General features: G+C 43.7%; 2 protein-coding genes across 2 annotated transcripts in view; both read left to right on the top strand.

Annotated features, from left to right (window-relative positions):
- Positions 1 to 390, top strand: part of LOC105561692 (ubiquitin-like) — a 3,939-nt gene extending 3,549 nt beyond the window's left edge. Inside the window, exon 3 of the mRNA XM_012011894.1 lies at positions 1 to 390. Coding sequence (XP_011867284.1) covers positions 1 to 238 — 238 coding nt within the window. The 3' untranslated portion in view covers positions 239 to 390.
- A 3,166-nt stretch (positions 391 to 3,556) lies between these two features.
- Positions 3,557 to 20,229, top strand: part of LOC105561717 (fibrillin-2) — a 40,180-nt gene continuing 23,507 nt past the window's right edge. The window contains exons 1-2 of the mRNA XM_012011946.1: positions 3,557 to 3,652; positions 4,053 to 4,271. Coding sequence (XP_011867336.1) covers positions 4,226 to 4,271 — 46 coding nt within the window. The 5' untranslated portion in view covers positions 3,557 to 3,652; positions 4,053 to 4,225. The remainder of the gene's footprint in view (positions 3,653 to 4,052; positions 4,272 to 20,229) is intronic.

Genomic DNA, 20,229 nt, shown 5'->3' with positions numbered 1-20,229 from the left:
TCGCACCGGTAACGCTGGACACAAAACGATCACGCTGGAGGTCGAGGCTTCGGACACGATCGAGAACGTGAAGGCTAAAATTCAAGACAAAGAGGGCATTCCTCCCAATCAGCAAAGACTGATATTCGCGGGCAAGCAACTCGAGGACGGACGCACCTTGTTCGACTACCATATCCTAGCCATATCCAGAAGGAATCTAAACTTCACCTTACTTCGACGTAGAGGCGGAGATGTCTGATTCCACAATTGTGATTTCTGCATCGCGTTAAATTATTTAAATTAGTCTTACAATAAATTCTGTTACATGAGTATTTAATTTTATTAATTCGCACACGGAGCTTTGCGTACAGAATTTTAACGAATAAAGGAGTTAATTTTGCATACTATAAATGTCACACCTGTTAAACCGTATTATTATCCCTATGCTTTCATCTCCTTGAATAAGAAAATAATACAGGTATCTCAATTAACTAAACTTTGTCAAATTTGCGTATTAATATTTGTATAAATTGAAACAGTCGTTCAATATCCAATATTTTTAGTATGTTTTTATTAATATATTTTTTCTACGAGCGTTGCATATTTTTTAAAACATTTTTAATATTTCAATACATATAAATAAAAGATGATCGTAGTTACCAATTGTAAGTAGCAGTATAACATTTCTATCTTGCTTTTATTATAGTAAATGGTCGATTATATATATTCTTTATACTGAAATGAAAAGGTGTAGGATTTTAAACTTACAATTATCTTTTGACTTGTTAAAATTGCCGCACCAATCAAACTGGATTTCAGAGGAAAGATACTGTCCTAGCCAACATATAAGTATAAATATAAAACTTAACGCATACATTGTTGAAAGATACAATCGATAGCCACTGTATTTCGGTACTAAATGAAAAACTGATGACTAATCGCACTCTTGAAATAAGATTCTTAGTGTTCTTGTTCCAGAAGGTGTTAGATTAACGGATTATTAGTTTCCAATTTACATACGATGGACCTTTTTACCCGCGTACCTTTCTGCTCCGCTCTATCCTATCAATGTTTTAATCTACACAATGTATTTAAAATAGAAAAATGTATATTTAAATTAAGATGGGACTATAGAATCGCATGAAGGTAACGTTTGTGTTGATAAACTTTTGATGAAAACTATTCTTCATTTCCAACTGATGGCGCCACTAGGTCTTTTCGTGACTACTTCTTTCTGATAGGCATAAATATAAATTTATTTTTAAATTAATTCATATCTGAGACTTGGAAAATTAAAAAGCTATATAACTTTACAAAAAATTATATATTTTTATCTGATTTTTACACAATATATGGTAAATTGCACCAACACAACGCAAATTCTGACTGTATTTTTTCCGAAGATGTAAATTTTATTTAAAAAAATATATATAACTTGCAATTTTAACAGAAGAAATTTTCGATAGGTAAAAAACAATTTCTTTTTCATAAAATTACAATTTCAATAATTACGTGACATTCTAAACCGTTCGTAGAGAAAAATTAACAGTTTAATTTTTAAGAGTATTTTATATAGTAGAATTTTTATTCAAACTTCTATTGAAAAATAGATGAGAAGAGGTAGTTTTGTTCGCATAAAAACTGCTTAATAATAAAAGCTAAATATAAAAGTCAGTTATTGAAATGAATTCTATTATTATATCAATTTTCCAAATACATTTTACTTGTACTAAAAGGAATTTGCTTTTGCACATAGAAAGACGATAATTTCTCTTACGTCAGACCATTTTTCTGTTATAATATTACAAGTTATATGAAATATTCAATAATATATAAATTCAATATTTAAAAAGCCTATACAGAAAAAAACCGTAAGCTTCATATTTTTGCTTATAGCAGAAAAAAACTCTCTTCATAAATAAACATTTAAGACGGTGATTTCAAGCGTACGAAAACCACTCAATAATGTTACACAAAAGCCGTTCAATGGGAAATGAGAATAAGTATTACGTTCGAAAGGTCCGTTATCGTTACAGATCTCGTCTTATTTCCGATGGTCGAAACAAAAGCGGTCGTGTAATTGTTAGCAGCGCTGTTGTTGCGCGCTCCGCAATTATTTACGGCGTGCAACGTGTTCGGATGCAGCGAGTAGTAAATTAAAATTTTCGCACGTCAGCGAGATGCGAAAGTATTTTTTTTCATCGCGGAATTCAATAACCATCCCACGGCGAAAACACGTAATTTTACCTGTAACATATTTTTCTATCGCTCCCATTCTATTCAGTATTTTGGAAAAATAGTTGTATGATAACTATCGCTCGCGAAAAATCACAAGTTGGAAGACAGCGAAAAAATATATCACTTTTGTTTACGTGTTTCTTGCTTCGTCGCTTGTTATTCGTTTACTTGTTTACACTACTTATTTTGTGTCAAATCATTTGCGTGCGTTCGTAGCTGTGCACAAAAGAATTAACGTATGATTTACGCGTATGATAATGCAAAATAATTTCAGTCAACAGAAACATCAATGTAAACGTACAAAATAATTTAACAGATAAATTAGATAGCACGTGTACACTGACAAAAAATTCTTTTAAACTAAGTAGGTAAATAGATTTACTTATAATTATTTTTTTTACTGAAGTAAATATTAATTTTATTTAATTAAAAATATCAAATTTCAAATAAATCTATGTATTAGATTACGTTAGTTAATTTAAATCATTACATTTTCTACATTCATCTAAAGATTTCATGAGATATAGAATACTATTTATTAAATGAAATCATTGTTTTTGTTAAATAAGAAATTCAATTTTCTTCGCTGTGAAAATTGCATCTTAGTAAACACTTTATAGAATTAAAGTTTTTAATTTAAAATTATCTTGATATTTAATAAATACTTAAATTAAAGCACCTGATGCCACCTGATGAATAATTTTCTTGAGTAAAGTAACATTTTTTTTATTAAAATATTTTTTGATCAGTGTAGTAATTTAGTTTTTAGAATAAGCTTCATCCTGAAAGTAACAGAAACGTGCTAATGCCTTTCGGGGATGTGTCCTTATATTTTTTCAAGGAATAAGAATCTCGTCTCCTCACACGCCCACGCACACACACATACGTGTCGACTCGATTACAATTTTCCGGCTCTGCGAAGCTTCCGAAGACGACGCTCTTCACGGAATATTACACTTCCCAATTTCCTCTCCTAATAAAGCTTCGACGAATCAAGCCCGAAACGTTCCACCGATCATTTCATTTTCGCTGCGACGATCATCCCGCTTTCGGCGGATACACGCGTTGATCATCCGTTGACGCGTGTGTGCGTGTGTCCACACGCGCGCGCGCGCGCGCTGCGTGTATTTACGTGTACGGCTAATGACGGAAGAAAACGTTATCCACACACAGGGAGGCGGGCGGGCCGCACTCCGTGTACCATACCCAGTACGCCTCGTACCTTAGGTAGGGCTGAGAGAAACTCGAAGAGAGAACCGCGGACTTGCCGTTCAGTCTAACTCGGTCCTCGAACTGGTCCCGTGTTCGTGGCGTGGCAGCGTGACGGGCGTCAGTCACAGCATCCGCGCGTGGATACTCTCGACGTTGCGCTATACCTTGACAAGAGGCGAGATAAGCCACCCCCCCCCCCGAGATAAGCCCGTTGGGCACGACGGTGGGTACAGATCCGTGCACTCCGCGTTTCGTAAAAGCCCGGGCCTCCGCGGTGACGGATAGTCGGGCGTCGCTTTATCCCCCGGCGGGGGGAGAAACTGCGAAGGAGAGACCTAAATTCTTCTACTTATTAAAGTAACTTTTGTCGAGAAACGCAGACGCGCCCGAGTAAATTTTACACGCTAAATTTCAGTCACTTCTTACTTCACTACTTCGGAGAGTAGACTTCGTAGACGCGCGTGTGAGCGGACATTCAACTCTCTTCCATCCGTTTACGTCGCTATAAAAAGAAATATGAAAACGTGCGTCGTCGCGCGGAAAAAATCCGCGTATAAGCGTTTCGTTCTTTACCCGACGACTCGTGTCGCTGCGTTATCTAATGGCTCGTACGATATCACTAGGGCGACGAGGCGAAACTATAGTAATCTAGAGGCCGGAAAAGGGACCCCGGCTTCCTTTCCTCCGGACGCTAACTCGGGCTGACAAAGCATGGAACGGCGGGAAGGTTGATCGCCGATACGGGATTGGGAAGCGAGCTGTAGTGTTGCGCGAGACAACAGAACCATCAGCGAAGATGAGCCGCTTGGCGGTTTGTTTGATGCTGCTCTCGGCGGTGCCGGGTAAGTTGCGAGATAGGTCAGAAATGCCTATTAACCGGAGATGGGGAGAACCTTTAACACCTCGAGCTCTAATCGCGCGCCGCAGCGGCGTGAAGATTATTGCGGGTCTGCTGCATTCTGAGAAAGCATTTGCGCGCGGTCGAAGTTTGGAACGCGAGGAAAGCGTCGATGGGCGCGCGCATTTAATCGCGGGAAGGAAAAGGTCTTACGCCGAAGATCGATTTCACGAGTTTTACATAACTGAAGGAAGACTCGTCGCGGGATAAATTCTGATATCCGAAACTTTCGCGGCGTACATGGATATTAGGTTCGGCGCCCGGGTTGGTGCCGCGTAAATTTTTTATCCGATTTCCGACGTTTCGCGAGCATTTCGGTTCACTTCGTCAGGGCGGAACCGAGCCCGATACCGGGGCTCGTTCCCTTTCCGACGGGTATCCCTTTGTATAAATTTTTTTCAGTCGATAGTTTCGAACAAGTGTATTCTCCGCTGCGATAAATTACTAATTGAGAACAACGTTCTTTCATCGCCGAGGAAACTCAAGATATTGAAGACGACTTTATCTCGCGCTCGCACAAAGCTAAATTTTCGCAGCTGCCGCCCGTCGTTATTTGATTGTTATCAGTTACGGTTGACTAAATGGTAAAATGGAGGACTCAATTTCCGATTAAACGCCATCAGTGGAAGCATCAAAATAGACATGCAAATGTATGTTTACCGAGCAGAAACTAGTTGACGCAGGACTTTGTATCAAAAATGAAAGAGAGTTTGTTTATAGAAAAAAGAGGAACAAATAGCTATTTAAAAACTTCAGAATATTACTCGACCATGTCTGGCAAAGTCTTATGTTTAAACCCACGACGTTTCGATTCGTGGTCCTTTTCAAGTGATCTAACAAAGCAGTTTTTGGTCAGTGTATTAATACGTATAACGTTATTGGAGGCTAACGCAAAGTGTCGTGTTGCACGCGGCAGGAACAAAGAGCGCGAGAGATCTATTTAATGTAAAAAGAGAGGAACTTACTTTTGCGTCGATAATTCCGTATGGTAAATCAAAAGAATGGGTCTTAATTTCACGAACGGCCGAACACGACTAAGTCCCGAGCTGTTTAGGTAATGAAAAAAGTAACGAGTTTGATTAAAACAGGATTTTCGTTACGTTCTTTTTCCCCTCGGCTTCTTTGATTGAAAACGCTTGTGGAAGCTGTGTATATAAATTTGCAGAATGCACGCAGCGAAAGTGTATTAATAAGTTAGCAAATTATCAGACTTCGCCCGCAAGCATGTACACGTTCCACGCCGAGACCTTTTACCGAGGAAGGACCCGCGTAGAAATTAAACTCCAGAAATAGGAACAAAAACGGCCCGTGAATCGTTAAATACGCTTCTGCGTCGTGTTCGGCTCGCGTTCATAAATTCGCTGTTCTTTTTCTTGCCGCATATTGTCTGACTGTAATATACAGCGTCGGCCTTTACCACAGCCGATTCCCGTATGCGAAACAACGAATATAAACCGCACGGGCGGCCGCGATGTCCTACAACGCCGGCCCCCGTCCATTAATTCTCGGTCAGTTCGATGCCCGTTGCAATAAAAGTACTAATATTTTGCTCCCCGCCCCTTTCATCCTCGATTTTTTTCAACCGAGTCACGAATTAGAGCGGAAGCCGAGCGGCTCGAGGCTTGAAACGCGAAATTAAGAATTTTACGTCAGCTCGCACCATAGACATAGTAAATATAGACTGACCATTGAATAAGCTGAAGCTTGCAGAGAGAGAGAGAGAGAGAGAAAGAGAGAGAGAGAGAGAGAGAGAGAGAGAAGATTTAAGAAGACTTTCTTTCTCCGTCTCACCATCGTGACAAGGGAGAATCACGGTGGTGTACGACAGAGAAAGAAAGTCTTCTTAAATCTCTCTCTCTTGAAAAGCTTCAGCTTGTTCAATGGGACGCTCAGTCTATATTTGCTATGTCTACGGCTCGCACTCTCGACGTTTAATTATTGAAGATCGCCACGCTCGCACCGTGGCATCTTCTCGTTGCTCCAGAGCCGCCGGGGAGTCGAGCCCGGACTGATCGGGGGAGAGTCGGCGGACTTTTTGTCTCCTGCATTATTGTTGAGCGTCGAGAGGACAGCGAAGATGCAGCAGCGGGCTCTTTGAGTATGACGGCGTTTTTGCGATCGTCTCCGTGAGACGCAGCTGCGAGCCAGAAGTCGCGAGGTCCACGGAGGACATAATCCGATTTCTTTCGACGTCGAGATATCGCCTTCCGTCGAGACGGCCCTCCCTTACGCTTTGTCTCTGTTCCGTCCCGGCGCGGCGCGGCGCGGCGCGGCCGCGGCGCGACGTTTGTGCGCTTTCTTTTGTGTTTTCTCGCCGTTCTGGTGGTTCGACCCGGTCTAAATATAGAGGCGTCGCAAGGGTCTGTCCCGCTGACGGGTCAGAAGTAACTTGTCGCTATTAGCGGACGAGGGTCGAGAGCGGACGCGGGCGTCGCAGGCGAGATCGCGAGACGCCAGAAACTCAACGTCGTGCCGCGACACCGGATGGAATTGGGACGCGGAGAGGATTTATTAAATTTTCCCGCGCGGCGCTCTTCCGGGATGTCGCGCGCGCGCGCGGAGCGAGCGGGCGCGCGGACTAAAATAGGACCCGTTATTTCGGAAACCGATCGAGACGGATCGCGAACGCGTTCGGGAAAAATAAGGGGACGCGAGCGGGGCTCTAACTCGCCTCGCCGTTTCATCGGAGCGAGAGCAATTGGTACCTCGGCGTTACCAGTCGAGGAGAAAATTAGCTTTTAATTCGTCAAAGAACCGGTTATTACCGCGCGATACCCTACATCGCTTCCCCGCGTTCTTTGTCATTACGGTATTGCCAATTATTCCGCCATTTTTCCTCCAATTACGACCCTCCACTCTGCAATCTTGGAAACTGGCGCGTTACTTCAGCGCGAGTCTTTATTCTTTCGCGTCAGTTCAAAAATGACACTGCAAACGCGGAGCGTAAGAAAGATATAACGTGTCGTACGCGATAGATCGGGGCGTTTTCCCCGCAACGGCCCCCGTCGTTTCGCCCCGGAATCACCATCGGCATTTCCGTCGTTTCGACTGGGTTCGCTTTCTCACGGTACATTGGTCCCTTCCACGGACCGGCTGCTCCGGGCGGACTCCATTCCCCAAATTCCGCTTCGCTGTTCCCTACTGTCATAGCAGTTTCTCTCCCGCCCGACATCGACTGCGCGAGGCTCGCAAGCTCGAAGCACCGTTGCCGCCTCGGAGACCCACGTCGGAAAGACCTCCCCGCGCCTTTCTTCCGTCGTTTTCCTTAAGCGCCTCTTCACTCGCGATTATCGGCCCGCGGAGATCAGAGGCGGAAGAGAATCCTCCTCCCCGCGACACGCGCGACGGAAGATACGTAGCAACATCGTGTTCACCGAGTCGCTCGCGAAACGAGCGACCGCGGGGGGGGGGGGGCGGAGAAGCCATTTCAAAATTCGACGCTTTTTAATGCAACAGTTATTTCGCCCTTAGAGCGTAGCTTTTTGCCGAATCTCTTCTGACACATTAAACTCTCGTGGAGACTTGGATCGAAAGATGCAGTTCTACGATTGTATTATTAAATTAAAATTGAGAAAAGATGTTTGAGGAAAATCTCCTATTGTGACTGTAGGCTTTCAACGCCCAAGTTCAATTAAAAATCTTTTTTTGCAACGCTTACACGATCCAACAATGAATTTGCCACTAAACAAGAGATTTCACTCCGAGGACAATAAATTCATGGTGGACCCGATAGATGATGTCTATTAATTTAGTAGAAACCCCGCTGTCGCATAATACGGGACTTTCCTCTAATTATATCGCAAAAATATCCCCGCGAGCCGAGCGACAACAAAAATGGAGATCCCCGATTAAAAAATTCGACGCTTCTTGCGACAGTTTCATCTTCAGAGTGTACCTTTTTGTCAAATCTTTTCTTTAAAAGAGAAAACAACGGCAAAACATTAAAACAACAATGACGCTCTTCCCACGGCACATTAAACTCTCGGAGAGACTCGGAAAATACAGTTTCGTGATTATATTATTAATCATTCATTGTACGCAACACGACATTATATTATCCATGACAAAGTTATTTTTTATTATAATCACTGTACGCGAAAAAATATTTGACTAAGATCCAGCGTGATCGCACCAGAGCATTTCTATTATTTTCATTCATTGTTGGACCGTGTAAACGTTGCAGAAAAAGGTTATTGAATTTGGACGTTGAAAAACAGAATAAAATATAATTATCGCAAAGATAGCCCCGCGAGACGACCGTAAGGATGCGCGCGCGTATTAATAGTTTGCGATTAATCGACTCGTAATAATCGCCCGACGATCGCAGAGGGGGCCGCGAGAGTCTCGCCGACGAGACGACGACGTCGCGACGACGCCTCTTCCGTTCCTTATTAACGCGGTGGAAGCTCATTATCGGCGATTATTTTCGATCGCGATCTCCCCTGCGCTGTTACGGCGCGCGTTAACCCGTTATTTTTCGCCGGGGAATCGAGTTACGAGTCACTGGGACACGGGCGCGATCCGAAAACGCTCGTGGCGCGATCGGATGGATAAAACGTGCCCCGGAGTAACGGGAGGGCCGGGCAGTGTTGGGCGCGATTTACGCATACCCGGGTACCCGCAAATTGATCCAGCCGGGATTTTTATTGGAATTTTCCCTCGACTCCGGCCCTATTTTTGCGCACAATCCCGCGTCCATTACGTATGCTAATGAGTTTTGTAACTCGGGCGTGCACGCCCGTTCGGGCGCGCGTGCACGCCCTGTTTGCTTTAGCGGAAACGTGCGGGCGATAAATCACGGCTGGAGCTGGCGGGTAATTGCACGCGTGTCCGCGGTACGTCGGTAAGTATCCCTCTCGAAATCCGATATCTCGTTTTGTCTACGATTAGATCCCGGCCCCGCGGCGACGCGGACCACGACGGCGGATCCGCACCGGTCGCGGTGCGGTCTAAACTGTAAATTCTTAACAAGAATGTCTCCCCTCGCCGTTCGCGCGCGACAGAGACGGAGAGAGGGACGCGTTTCGTCAGCTAATTGGAAATAAACACCGCGGGTTTCTAACCATTTTGCGATTTTTCATTAATCCCTCGTGCGTCCGTGACGGGTACACGTGTACGGTCTAACTAAAAAATTCATGACTCTTTTTTTAGGAATATAACGTGTTGAGATGATACATGTCAAAACATATCCTATCCTCTTGAAAACTCATTTTCATTTCTGTGGAAATCGTAAAAAATCTCATGAAACATGCAAAAATGAAAATGCGCGGAACATGTGCTGAAAATTAATGGGGAATGTTTTTTCATTTGTACTGAATAAAGTGTTTCTGTTGTATTTATGTATTGCATTGCGGAATTTTATAAGTTTTTTAATCAGCATCGTTCTCAACGGGGGCAGACCGTAGAGGGTTTTATTGTGTGTACGTCCCTGAGTGTAAATTCGAAGATAAAATTAATAAATGTTTCGAGGGCTTTTATATACGGGTGATTACTTTTGGTACAATTATTAAAATCACCGCCGTTTAAAGTAACAGACCCCATTGCAGCGGCAGATGTGAAAAATGGAGAACGATGCTGATTAAAAACTCATGAAATTTTACAAATACGATACACAGATGCAATGGAAACTCTTCATTCGGTGCAAATGAAAAATTCTTTTTTAATTCCGGCGCACCTGTTCTGCATAGAAATTAATGAAATTATTAGCTTCGAAAATCGCATGCAACTTTAAAATATTTAAATGGCAATTTAATGAATCAGACGTTTAATATATTAAAATATCGTGCCCGGTTTGTTTTTCACACGAGGAATTGTTTGGCAGGGATTATAACTCTCATTTCACCGAAGGATTATTATTATTGACATATTTTTGCGTATTTGAAACGAAGTGGCATAAAATCAATTTTTTTCAATTACTTTTGACTAATAACAGAACAGCGCGATAGGAGGGAAAAATCTCGCTCTAATTGCGAGTATTTATTCTAACGCATTAAAATGAAGGATCTGAAGAACGTGAAATTCTTATTTTTTCGCGTCGGGCTAGCAGCGACTCCGCTAAATAATTCGCGCCACCGCTGGCATTCTTGTTTGTACTTGCTAATTAAATCTGCATTCCTGATCGGTGCACGATTTTATGACTTTGCAATTGGACAAACCAATGCGGTAATGCATATATATGTGCAAGTACATGCGCGAGTACAGCGAGATGCATTTCCATATGCATGCACCAACAACCCGGATGGATGCGTGCACTTTCGGTATCCCGACGTACATACGTATTTCATTTTCACCGAAGCCCTTTTACATTGTTGCCCGAACACAAATACCGAACACGAAAATGCTTTAGGCCACCATTGTTCGCCGCGAGAGAGAGAGAGAGAGAAAGAGAGAGAGGGTAGGAGTCACCAATTTATATCAGAAATTCGAACTCTACCCGCCGCCGCCGGATGATAATAGCCCGAACGCCTTACGTTATTTATGGCTGTAACGGGCACGTGAAACGGTATTAATTAATTTCCGTGCTCGACGACATTCGCTAAATTTATCGCGTGTAGTAAAATTCGCGTTTCATCGTCGTGCGCAGTTGCATATTTTGCAGGCAGTTGACGCGAGTTTTCTGAGGATTCACATTTGCGATCTGTCGCGCGCAATAAAACGTTTTTAACAATACCGAAAGAGAGAGAGAGAGCGAGCGAAAGAGGGAGGGAGGGGGGAGAGTGAATATTTATTGCCGTCAACAATAGTTTGTTGTTCGATAAAGTTTTATGCGAATACGCGCATCCAGTAGCGATTTTATCCCGACTGCGATATTTCATTTGTTATTTATTTTTCGACATTTTCCATATTTACATGAAATCCAGTTTGATAATTAAATCATGGGGGATGTATTTTGATCCTCCTCCCTCCCCAAAGGGGGAATTCTTTGCGCGAATTTGATGTACGTACGAAAAGGTTATCGTTGTAAACGTTTTCGCTGTAAATGTATCATAAATGATATGTAGTTTTTTAAAACGACCTACGCTGGCCAATATTTTTATTTAAAAAAACAACGATGTTTCGGTTCCAGATTTGGAACTTTTTCAAGTAATCTGTTCACACAGTTCTTAATAATCTCATATCGTTCGTTTGGCCAATATCGTTATGTTAGTAAGATATTAGTAAAAAAAATGATTGCACTCTTTGGTTGAAGAGTGCCAAAGTCAATTGAAGTTGCATTGTTAATTGTTAACCTAAGTAAGAGTATAATTTCTTGACTAATCACTTAATAACACAAAAAATCATTAAGAATTTTGTGTGAACAGATTGAAAAAAAAAACACTTGAAAATGGTCCAAATCTGGGAAACCAAAACGTCGTTTTTTTTTTAAATAAAAACATTGGCCAGCGTATATGTCGTTTTAAAAAACTACATACCACTGGTTAGAAACTACTGGCGATATTAAGCCTATTTACGAGTGTATTCATAAATGTATCGAAAATGTGATAACATCGTCGATATATGGTAAATTGCATATCGCAGTCCGCGTGCACCGTAGCGTGTCGCGGGTCGAAATTAGCCGTGAAATTGCGTCGACTACGATCCACGGTAGGATTTTTCAAAGGCGCCCGATGACTCCGGGCGATTATTAATCAGAAACTCCGATCCGGAACACTTTCACGTCGCGGTGAACGCTTATTTTCACTTGCCGTCTCCCGTCGTAATGTTACACGTTACACCGTAACGAGAGCCAAAAGCCCGGCCGTAACCGGCTATCGTCTCGCGTCTTTCGTCAGAGCTCTATAACTTAATGGCGACTCAATTTTCCGGTGGACAATTATCACACACAGGTGCGCAGCCACGGCGGGACGCGGATCTCTTCGAATACGTGACGAGAATCCCGATTTACTTGGCGCGTTAATCGAAACCGTGATCTCCCCGAGCCCCGTGAGCCTTCCGGTATCTTTCGGGATCGTAGACGGGCTCTTGTTCTTGCAAAACTCCACGTTATTGTTTCAATCCGTTATTTAAGAGGATTGGCGGGAATAACAATTTTATCTCAAGTATTTTCAGCGTCTCAGACGTGCAAACACTCTTCTAAGGGGAGATTTTCTAGACACTCGAGACTTTCGAGAATTTTAGAACTCCCGCTTCCCCCGATAATATTTGAAGCGATTCGAATCTTTATACGATCAAATTGTTTGCGAACTTTCCGGAGGAGGATCGAAACGCCCATTACTAAGCGTTAGATCCCCTCGACCGCGCCCGTAATCATCGTGACGACGGCTTTGTTTCTCTTTTCCCTCCGCGCCGCGATCGGGATCGATCCCGGACGATGGGAGGCGTTGTTTATCGCTTTTTCGCAGCGACGGGATAATTTCAGGAGTAATCGCGCCTTCGCGCGGCGCATGTCGGAAGGCGGTTATTATAATATACCGCCGACTGCATAATATGAACCGATCGAAGGGCCGATTATCGAGGTGTCCGGACTGCAGCGTCGGAGTGTCAGCGAGACGATCGCTCGCACGAAGACACGGGACGTCGGTCTTCTGCGGTCGCTAATGTCCGTTATAATAAGTGGCGAGCGGTGCGCGGCACGCGAATCTGATACGCGGACTCTCGGGTTCTACGGCGTGCCGAGCGACTGGAGAACGTACCCCGGCTCGGCGGTCCCCGGGTCGAGAGCCCAGCCTTCTGCGGCTTCGATAAGTAATTCGATAGAACTGTGTCAGTGCCCGTCTCGCAGCGGGGAAAACTTCGTGCCGCCTTAAAAGCAGTATCTGGCGCGGAAGAGTAGACGTCGTCGTCGTCGTTTCTGGAAAAAGTCTCTCCTCGTATGAAATACGAAGGGAACTGTATCGTTCTCTTCCCCCCGAGCGAGATCCATCTCGCGGTTGACGGGCGTCGCGAAGATCGGACGTACCGATAGCAACTTTCTCCGTACGCCGGAGAAAAATGACGCAATTTCTTCCCTCCTCTGCTTCCTTTAAAATCTGAATTCTTAACGTGCGTTTAGGAAATTACCGGAGGAAAGTCCTCTGTCGTGAGATGGGTTTCTAATACGCTGACAAACAATTATTCTTAAATGACACACTGAGAGATCCATTTTGTAGAATGCAACCAAACTTAATTGTCTCAACTGAATTTCTTATTTCGATAGGAGCAAACAAATCTTTCAGTTGAGACAACAACAAAATTTTAGTTGGAAAATTTGGTTGAATGAACACACGCAGAATCCTTTTATCATATTCAACTAAACGATTTAGTTCACGCAATAAACACAATTGTTTAGGACGTGACGAGATTGACGAATTTGTTATCTCAACCATAAAATTTTGTTTAAATAAACAACTCATGGAACAAAATAATTAGTGTTTTCAGCAACATATTTTTCGTTTTATACAACCAAATTACACGTTCAGTCAACAAAACAATTCAATGAAATTATTTCGTTTCATTCAACAAAATGGGTCTCTCAGCGTAAGCATATATTTTTCTCGATCGAATTATACAACATTGCTTCGTTCAAGCAAGTGTAATCTCGTTTCAAGATTTTCACGTTGAAATTAAACATATTTTCAAAAGAAGTATATTCTTTTTTCTGTGTGCAGTTTTTAGCTACAGCAGCTACATTTTTCTTTCCGTGTACAGGATAGCAGGTTTTCAACACCCAAGTTCAATCGCAAATCTTTTTCGCAACAATTACACGATTTAGCAATGAATTTTCCACTAGGCCGATTTCGCTCCAAGGGCAATAAATTCATAGTGAAATCAACTGACGCTTTCTTCTGTTAATAAAAGGCGTTCGTTGGTAGGAGGGGAATTATAATATAACGAGATGTGGCCCGTGTTTATCGCGACACTGGTCGTGCGCGTCTAAAGCCCACGTTGGGCGATCTATAATTTGTGTCTTCAGTTATTATTAATTAATATTGTGAATAGCAGTCTGTTTGTTATTTTATGCGCTGTATAACACGGCAAATCGCAAAATAAAGTACATTTAGCGCCATAAATAAAGCTATGTCATTTCCTTGTTTCAATTCACTTTTTTAAATTATATATTTCTTTCATTTGTCGCGACTGACACTCGGTGCAGATGGAGACGTTTCAGTTCTACATAAAAACCGGTAATTATTAATAAATTGCAATTATAACGTCCACATTCGCCCGTTTATTGACCCGCAACTATTTCTTTATCGTCTAATAAAATATACAACATAAAATTATAAATGGAATTCCATTTCCGTGAGATCCAATGCGAATAGCAGATCGTCCGAAGTGTGGCAGCTTTAGATTCCCGCCGAGTTACCCCCGAAATGTCACGTCGCGCGTTAAATATATGAATAAAAAGAAAGAAAGAGCCGCAAAACTATTTATCGCCCGTGTAGCGAGCGGACATTTCTTTATAGGGCCATCCCCCGCATAATTGCCGAAGTTTCCGCGATATCGGGAGGGCGCGTCCGAGGAAAAGGAGCGCTATAGAAAATCCATGGCAAAGCGAGGAAACTTAGGCGGCGCGCGGTCCTCCCGGCGGCGTGTAAGAGGGACAGCTTCGAGGGGCCAGGGGCGGAAGTGCCTCTCCGGCGCTCCTCCTCGCGCGCGAACGTCATTACTTATTCCCGCGTAGCGCGGAGCCTGCTGACGACAGATTTATCGGGTGAAAAATTCACGGGGGAAGGAACACGACGGCGTCGCGCGCTGTCTTCGGTTTCGGACTGCCAAATGGGAAAACGTTGTTCCTGTTGCGGCGGAGATTGCCCGACCGAGGGGACGTCAGCGCCGGTCCGAGGCGCGAGAAAGTGCGCGCCGCAAATAAATCGACGTGACCGATATCTCCCTTCGTCGTCGAAAGCCCATCTTCCTCGGGGGGGGGGTAGGGGGAAAAGGAAAAAAAGGACCGCTGTTTACGGAAGCCGCGAATAATTTAGACCCTGAGGACCGGCGAAGGTATCCCCCTCCTCTCTCTCTCTCTCTCTCTCTCTCTCTCTCTCTCTCTCTCTCTCTCTCTCTCTCTCTCTCTCTCTTCCTTTTTTTCCCTCCCCCTTATTCGTGATATCCCTTGCGAACGACCGTGGAAGGGCGAGGGAGGGGGTGCGGTGGAAGAGATAGGGATCGATTTTTATGCGAGCGGGTTACGAAAATTAATTACTTCTCTTCTGCGCGCCGCATCGGGCTCTTAAGCATTACGGATCATGCAAATAAAATATGCGGCGAACGCTTTTGTTTTTATTTATCAAAGCAAGTGCCGCGATAAATATTGGAAACACGAGGGGGGGGGGGGTCACGTGTGCGTACATTCGTTTGAAACTTTCATTTCCATACAAAATGTAGCGAGAGGGTATGGATGACGAGGGAACGAGTCAATTTTAATTTCACACAGACTACGCCCGATCATCTATCTCCGATATCTAAAACTCCCAGCAGCGATAGCGCGCGCAAAGGAGTTTCGAGACACGCGGTACACCCAGAAAAGAGTTTGTTCGAGATCGAACGAATTTTCTTGAATTTTGAACCCTACTAGACTCCCCATTTAATTTCGAAGAAATGATTTCTTCGCTTTAACGAAAATTTCATTTCATTGAGACTGGAATTTCTAAGAGGGTTGATATATCTATTTCTTCAAATCTAGCAAACGTACAAGTGAATAAAAACTTAGTAGATTCAAAGGAATGTGATTTCAACGCAAAGTCCGCTGTTACAGGATAGGCTCCTAATATGAGACAGTGGCTTTTCAACGTCCAACTTCGCAGATCTTTTTCGCAACAATTTAATATAACGCGCGATCTAACAATAAAATGTCATGCCAAAGGCAACAAATTTGTGGTGGGATCAGCAGACGATGCTGTCAATTTGCAAGAAACCTCGCTATCTCATATTGGGAGTCTGTCTTACAATAGGGGACTCTCCTGTATTTCGTTTGTTGTTAACGTACTAGTTAAATCTTTTTTCTGGGTGTAGAGACGTCAGCTATTCGAGTACAGGTCGGGCGAGATTTGGTTGGTATTTAAATTGCTAAATCCGAACTTCGGACATTGCGAATCTATACTGTCTATTTTAGAAAATTTATAACGTTTGCTTAACATTTAATAAGCAAACCGGATCACGTTACATTCAATAGGTGGGTTCAATACTGCAACCGCTCGCTGAGTGGCTAACAACTAATAGAATGTAATCGGACTTTCTTTATCCAAACAGAAGAGCATCGGTAATAAAATAAGCTGTATTATTTTACTTAAATTTTTCTGTATCGAATCGGATATTGTTAATGAATGCTGTATCATTTTAATACATTACCTACGACTTTTCGCCTAATTATTTTAATACTGCGACGTTGAATAAAGCGTATTTAATTTAATTTTATATTAAATATTTAAATGCTTTAATAACATAAAATAAATGTATACTACAATTTATATAATCAATACCATTTTTCAACGTCAAAATTCTTTCGTTATCCCCCGTTAAAATTCAACAGGGCTGGGAAAGCTACTTTATGGAAGTATCCAGTTACAATTACAAATTACCAATTCTGAAAAGTAACGCGTTACAGTTACTTTCTCGCAATGAAAGTAAAAATATCAAATCTGCATTTGAATTGTAAAGCGTCGATAAAGACGCTTATGCGTAAATGCGAGGCGATCTGTGGAGGTTTAAAAATATATAAAGTAACTATTAATATAACTATCAAATTACTCGCTAGCTATCGACAAAATGTAACCGAGTTAGGTTACAGTTACAGACGGGGAGGAAGTACCGAAGTTGAGTTACCGAAAAAGAAAGTATAACTGTAACTCCGTTACGAGTAACGAGTTACTTCGCAACCCTGAAATTCAATCTATTGTACGGCAATTAATACAACGCCAATGGAAAAATTATACTTGGACGATCCGGCGCGAGTGTAAAAAGTCGCAACATCCCCCGACACGAGACGAGTGCTCTTCGCAAGCAAAGAGACGAGATCGATTGTAGCGAATTGTAGCGCGCGCTCCTCGCTCTCTCTCTCGCGCAGACATCTCTGCTCCTGTCCGGCGTTAAGAGCAGCCTCCTTCCGGTCGCGCTCGTATTATTCAGCGGCTGAATATCCAGAATATCCGCATTTGATGAAACTTTCCCGAGGCACGTCGGGGCGCCGATTCTTTATTTAAGTATATTCGGCGCGTTTCTATGCCGGAACGTCTCGATGGGCCTTCTTCTCCACCCGACATCCGCCACGATTGTGTTCGAGGAGCATGACGAGCCGGACGGTGGGATCGCCGCGAGGGTAGATATATCGTTAAGAGGTAGACACGTCGAATCTGCGATTTCGATCGTGACGGGGCCTTAATGGACGCGCGTGACTAACCGTCCTTTACCTCGCGTGGCGCGCTGTCAAAGTCGTTGACACCGGAGGAGCCGAGATCATTGATCGCGCGTCGTTTGCACATAACGCGTACCGAGAGCTACTCGAAGGAAGCTCCATGCCGAAGGATGTTTCGGGAGGAAAGATCAATACTCGCCGAGGCAAGACCGGTGGGCATAGACGCGAATAAAAAAAACACACACACACACACAAAAAGAAAAGAAAAGGGGGGAAAAGGAACGGAGAGGAAAAAAAAACCGCGTACGAAGTAAGCGAAAGGAGGAATCGGAACGTAAATTGCGATACGTACGGCTCTCGTTCGTTCCCGTGTTACGACTAACGACACGTCCGTGTCGAACAGGTCGCGTTAATTCAGGGACGAATAGGAACAATGAATCATTTTGCCGCGGCGCTCTTATATATATATCACGTCCCCGGCGTTTTTATTCCCTCGCGAGGAAACGGTCGAGAGGTGCGAGATGACCTCGCGGAACGTAAAATTTCATTGATCTTCGATCCCGCTCGAAGAACGGGCGCGCTGCTCCTCTCGCGGCGCTGATCTAGCGCCCCTTCGTCAGCCCCGTGGCCTTTGATTTACCGATCTATGCAAATCAGAGTAATCCAATAATCTCGAGCGACTGGAATTATCCGCCCGTTCCCATACGCGCGGCAGCGAAACTGTGACTCACGCTCGCCGGCGGTCAATTACATAAATTGGGGCCCCGCGAGTTACTTTAATTAAGCGCTTAATTCTTCGTTTAATCCCGCGAAAGGCCGCGTCACGTCTTGTAACCCTTGCGAAAGTCGGCATTTCGACAGCGCTGGGACCTCGCGCGATTTAACGCGTTTCGAAGAGGATAGGAAGAAGGGGGGGGGGGGAGGGAAACGAGGAGGGGCCCCTGTCCGACGGGGACCCGAGAGCGAAGAATGTTACTCAATAACCTCGACGTACCTCGGAAACGGAATTTGCGCTCTTTATTTAACGAAGTGTCCGATTTACGTCCTACGGTCGCATCTAAGCTTCTTAAGAGGGATGAAAACGAACAATTTAATTGAATTGATTTAAATTTCAGCTCGAATCGAGATTCAGGTCATCCGATTAAGCGTCTGCTTGTTTGCCGCCGTCAAAAGCGGGCTGGGATATAAATTGATAAGTGAGCTCGAATATATACATATTTAAATATAAGAGAAAATTAGAGTCCTGACGCGGGACGTCGGCGGCACGTTTACGTCAATTTACGATGCACTTTGTAATGGCGAGAGAGACAGGTATAAACCGCAAGTTGGCCCGAAGTTTTACTACTGGTCGTTTTATCACTGGTCGATAGAAACCGTATGAAAGAGCCCGACAATGGAAGTCACGGAGGAGCCGAGTGATATTTTCAGAGCCGGGAGACCTATGGAAGAGTTTACACACTTCTCTGACCCGGAATTTTTAATTTTTACCGGGGAATTTTGTTGCCGAGGGTAAACGTGAAAAGTCCGTTAAAGGGCAATAAAACGAAGGCCCTTTATCATCCATGCAGAAAAGCGGAATCGCGTTAAGCTCTTTGTTGCGATCAGCGTAAGAGTCTTTCGTACTCTGGGAAACAAAAAGACGGTTAGCAACCCATTTTGGGGCCCACGACCTAGATGGTGCACATAGTTCTCTGAATATTCTTCTGGAGTGCAAATATTCTTAATTTCAGAATATCCGAATCGAATATTCTGATTTGGCGTCAAGAATATGGCTGTTGCAATAGTACTCCAACTTTGGTAAACATTCGCGTACACATCTCCTTGGAGTTTTCATGTAAAAGAGTTACGAACAATCCAAATAATTCGATTACCAATTGTGGGCCCCAAAATAGATAACGGTCTTTTTCTCCCAGAGTAGCTGAAACGTTCTCGTAATTACAAAGCGCGAGAATTGGACACTTTCGCGCGGGGGTAATCGCCTTCGTCGCGGCCACCGAAAAGAGTCGTTCTCGATCAGGCCCGTGGCGATCTTTTCCCACGCGAACGAAACGAAAGTCATCCGACTTGTGCCCCGCGAGACGCCGCGCCGGGACGATTTATTTGACGCCGGCCACGATCGTCCCGTCGACGGTCATCGCGTCGCCGTGTGCGCCCGGTGGTCCTACGGTAAAATTTTTGCGGCGGAAGCACACACACACACACACGCACACGCTGGACGGCACGACGTGACCGTATATTATATTGCAGTGGAATTATTCAATTTTAATCCCGCGTCGCACACCGTGCTTGCGCGACCGCGAGATCCCCCTTCTACGTGCCTGACACACGTCTTTTCCTCCTTCCCGTGGCGGGACTTACTGCCGGAGTACATGCATTGTCAGAGCGTACGGTACTTATTGTGTGCGGTACGATCGCGCGATACCGATGGAATGCGTGTCGCGGCGCGAGAGAATAAACGGAAAATTTAATCGCAGGCTGCGCTTTACAATATTTAAATAAAATTCAATATCGCGTTAAGTAAATTTATTTAGCGCGACATTTAACATGTATATAGGGGAAAAGATGTTTACCGTAAAAGCTAATAGCTGTATAAATATAATTGTATGCAAATATTAATGTATGCGTATAT

The sequence above is a fragment of the Vollenhovia emeryi genome, unplaced genomic scaffold (assembly GCF_000949405.1).
Source record: "Vollenhovia emeryi isolate VEMERY1.0 unplaced genomic scaffold, V.emery_V1.0 DF939203.1, whole genome shotgun sequence".
Classification (NCBI taxonomy): Eukaryota; Metazoa; Arthropoda; class Insecta; order Hymenoptera; family Formicidae; genus Vollenhovia; species Vollenhovia emeryi.
Note: the sequence above shows the minus strand (reverse complement) of the source record. Positions and strands in the feature narration are given on the sequence as shown.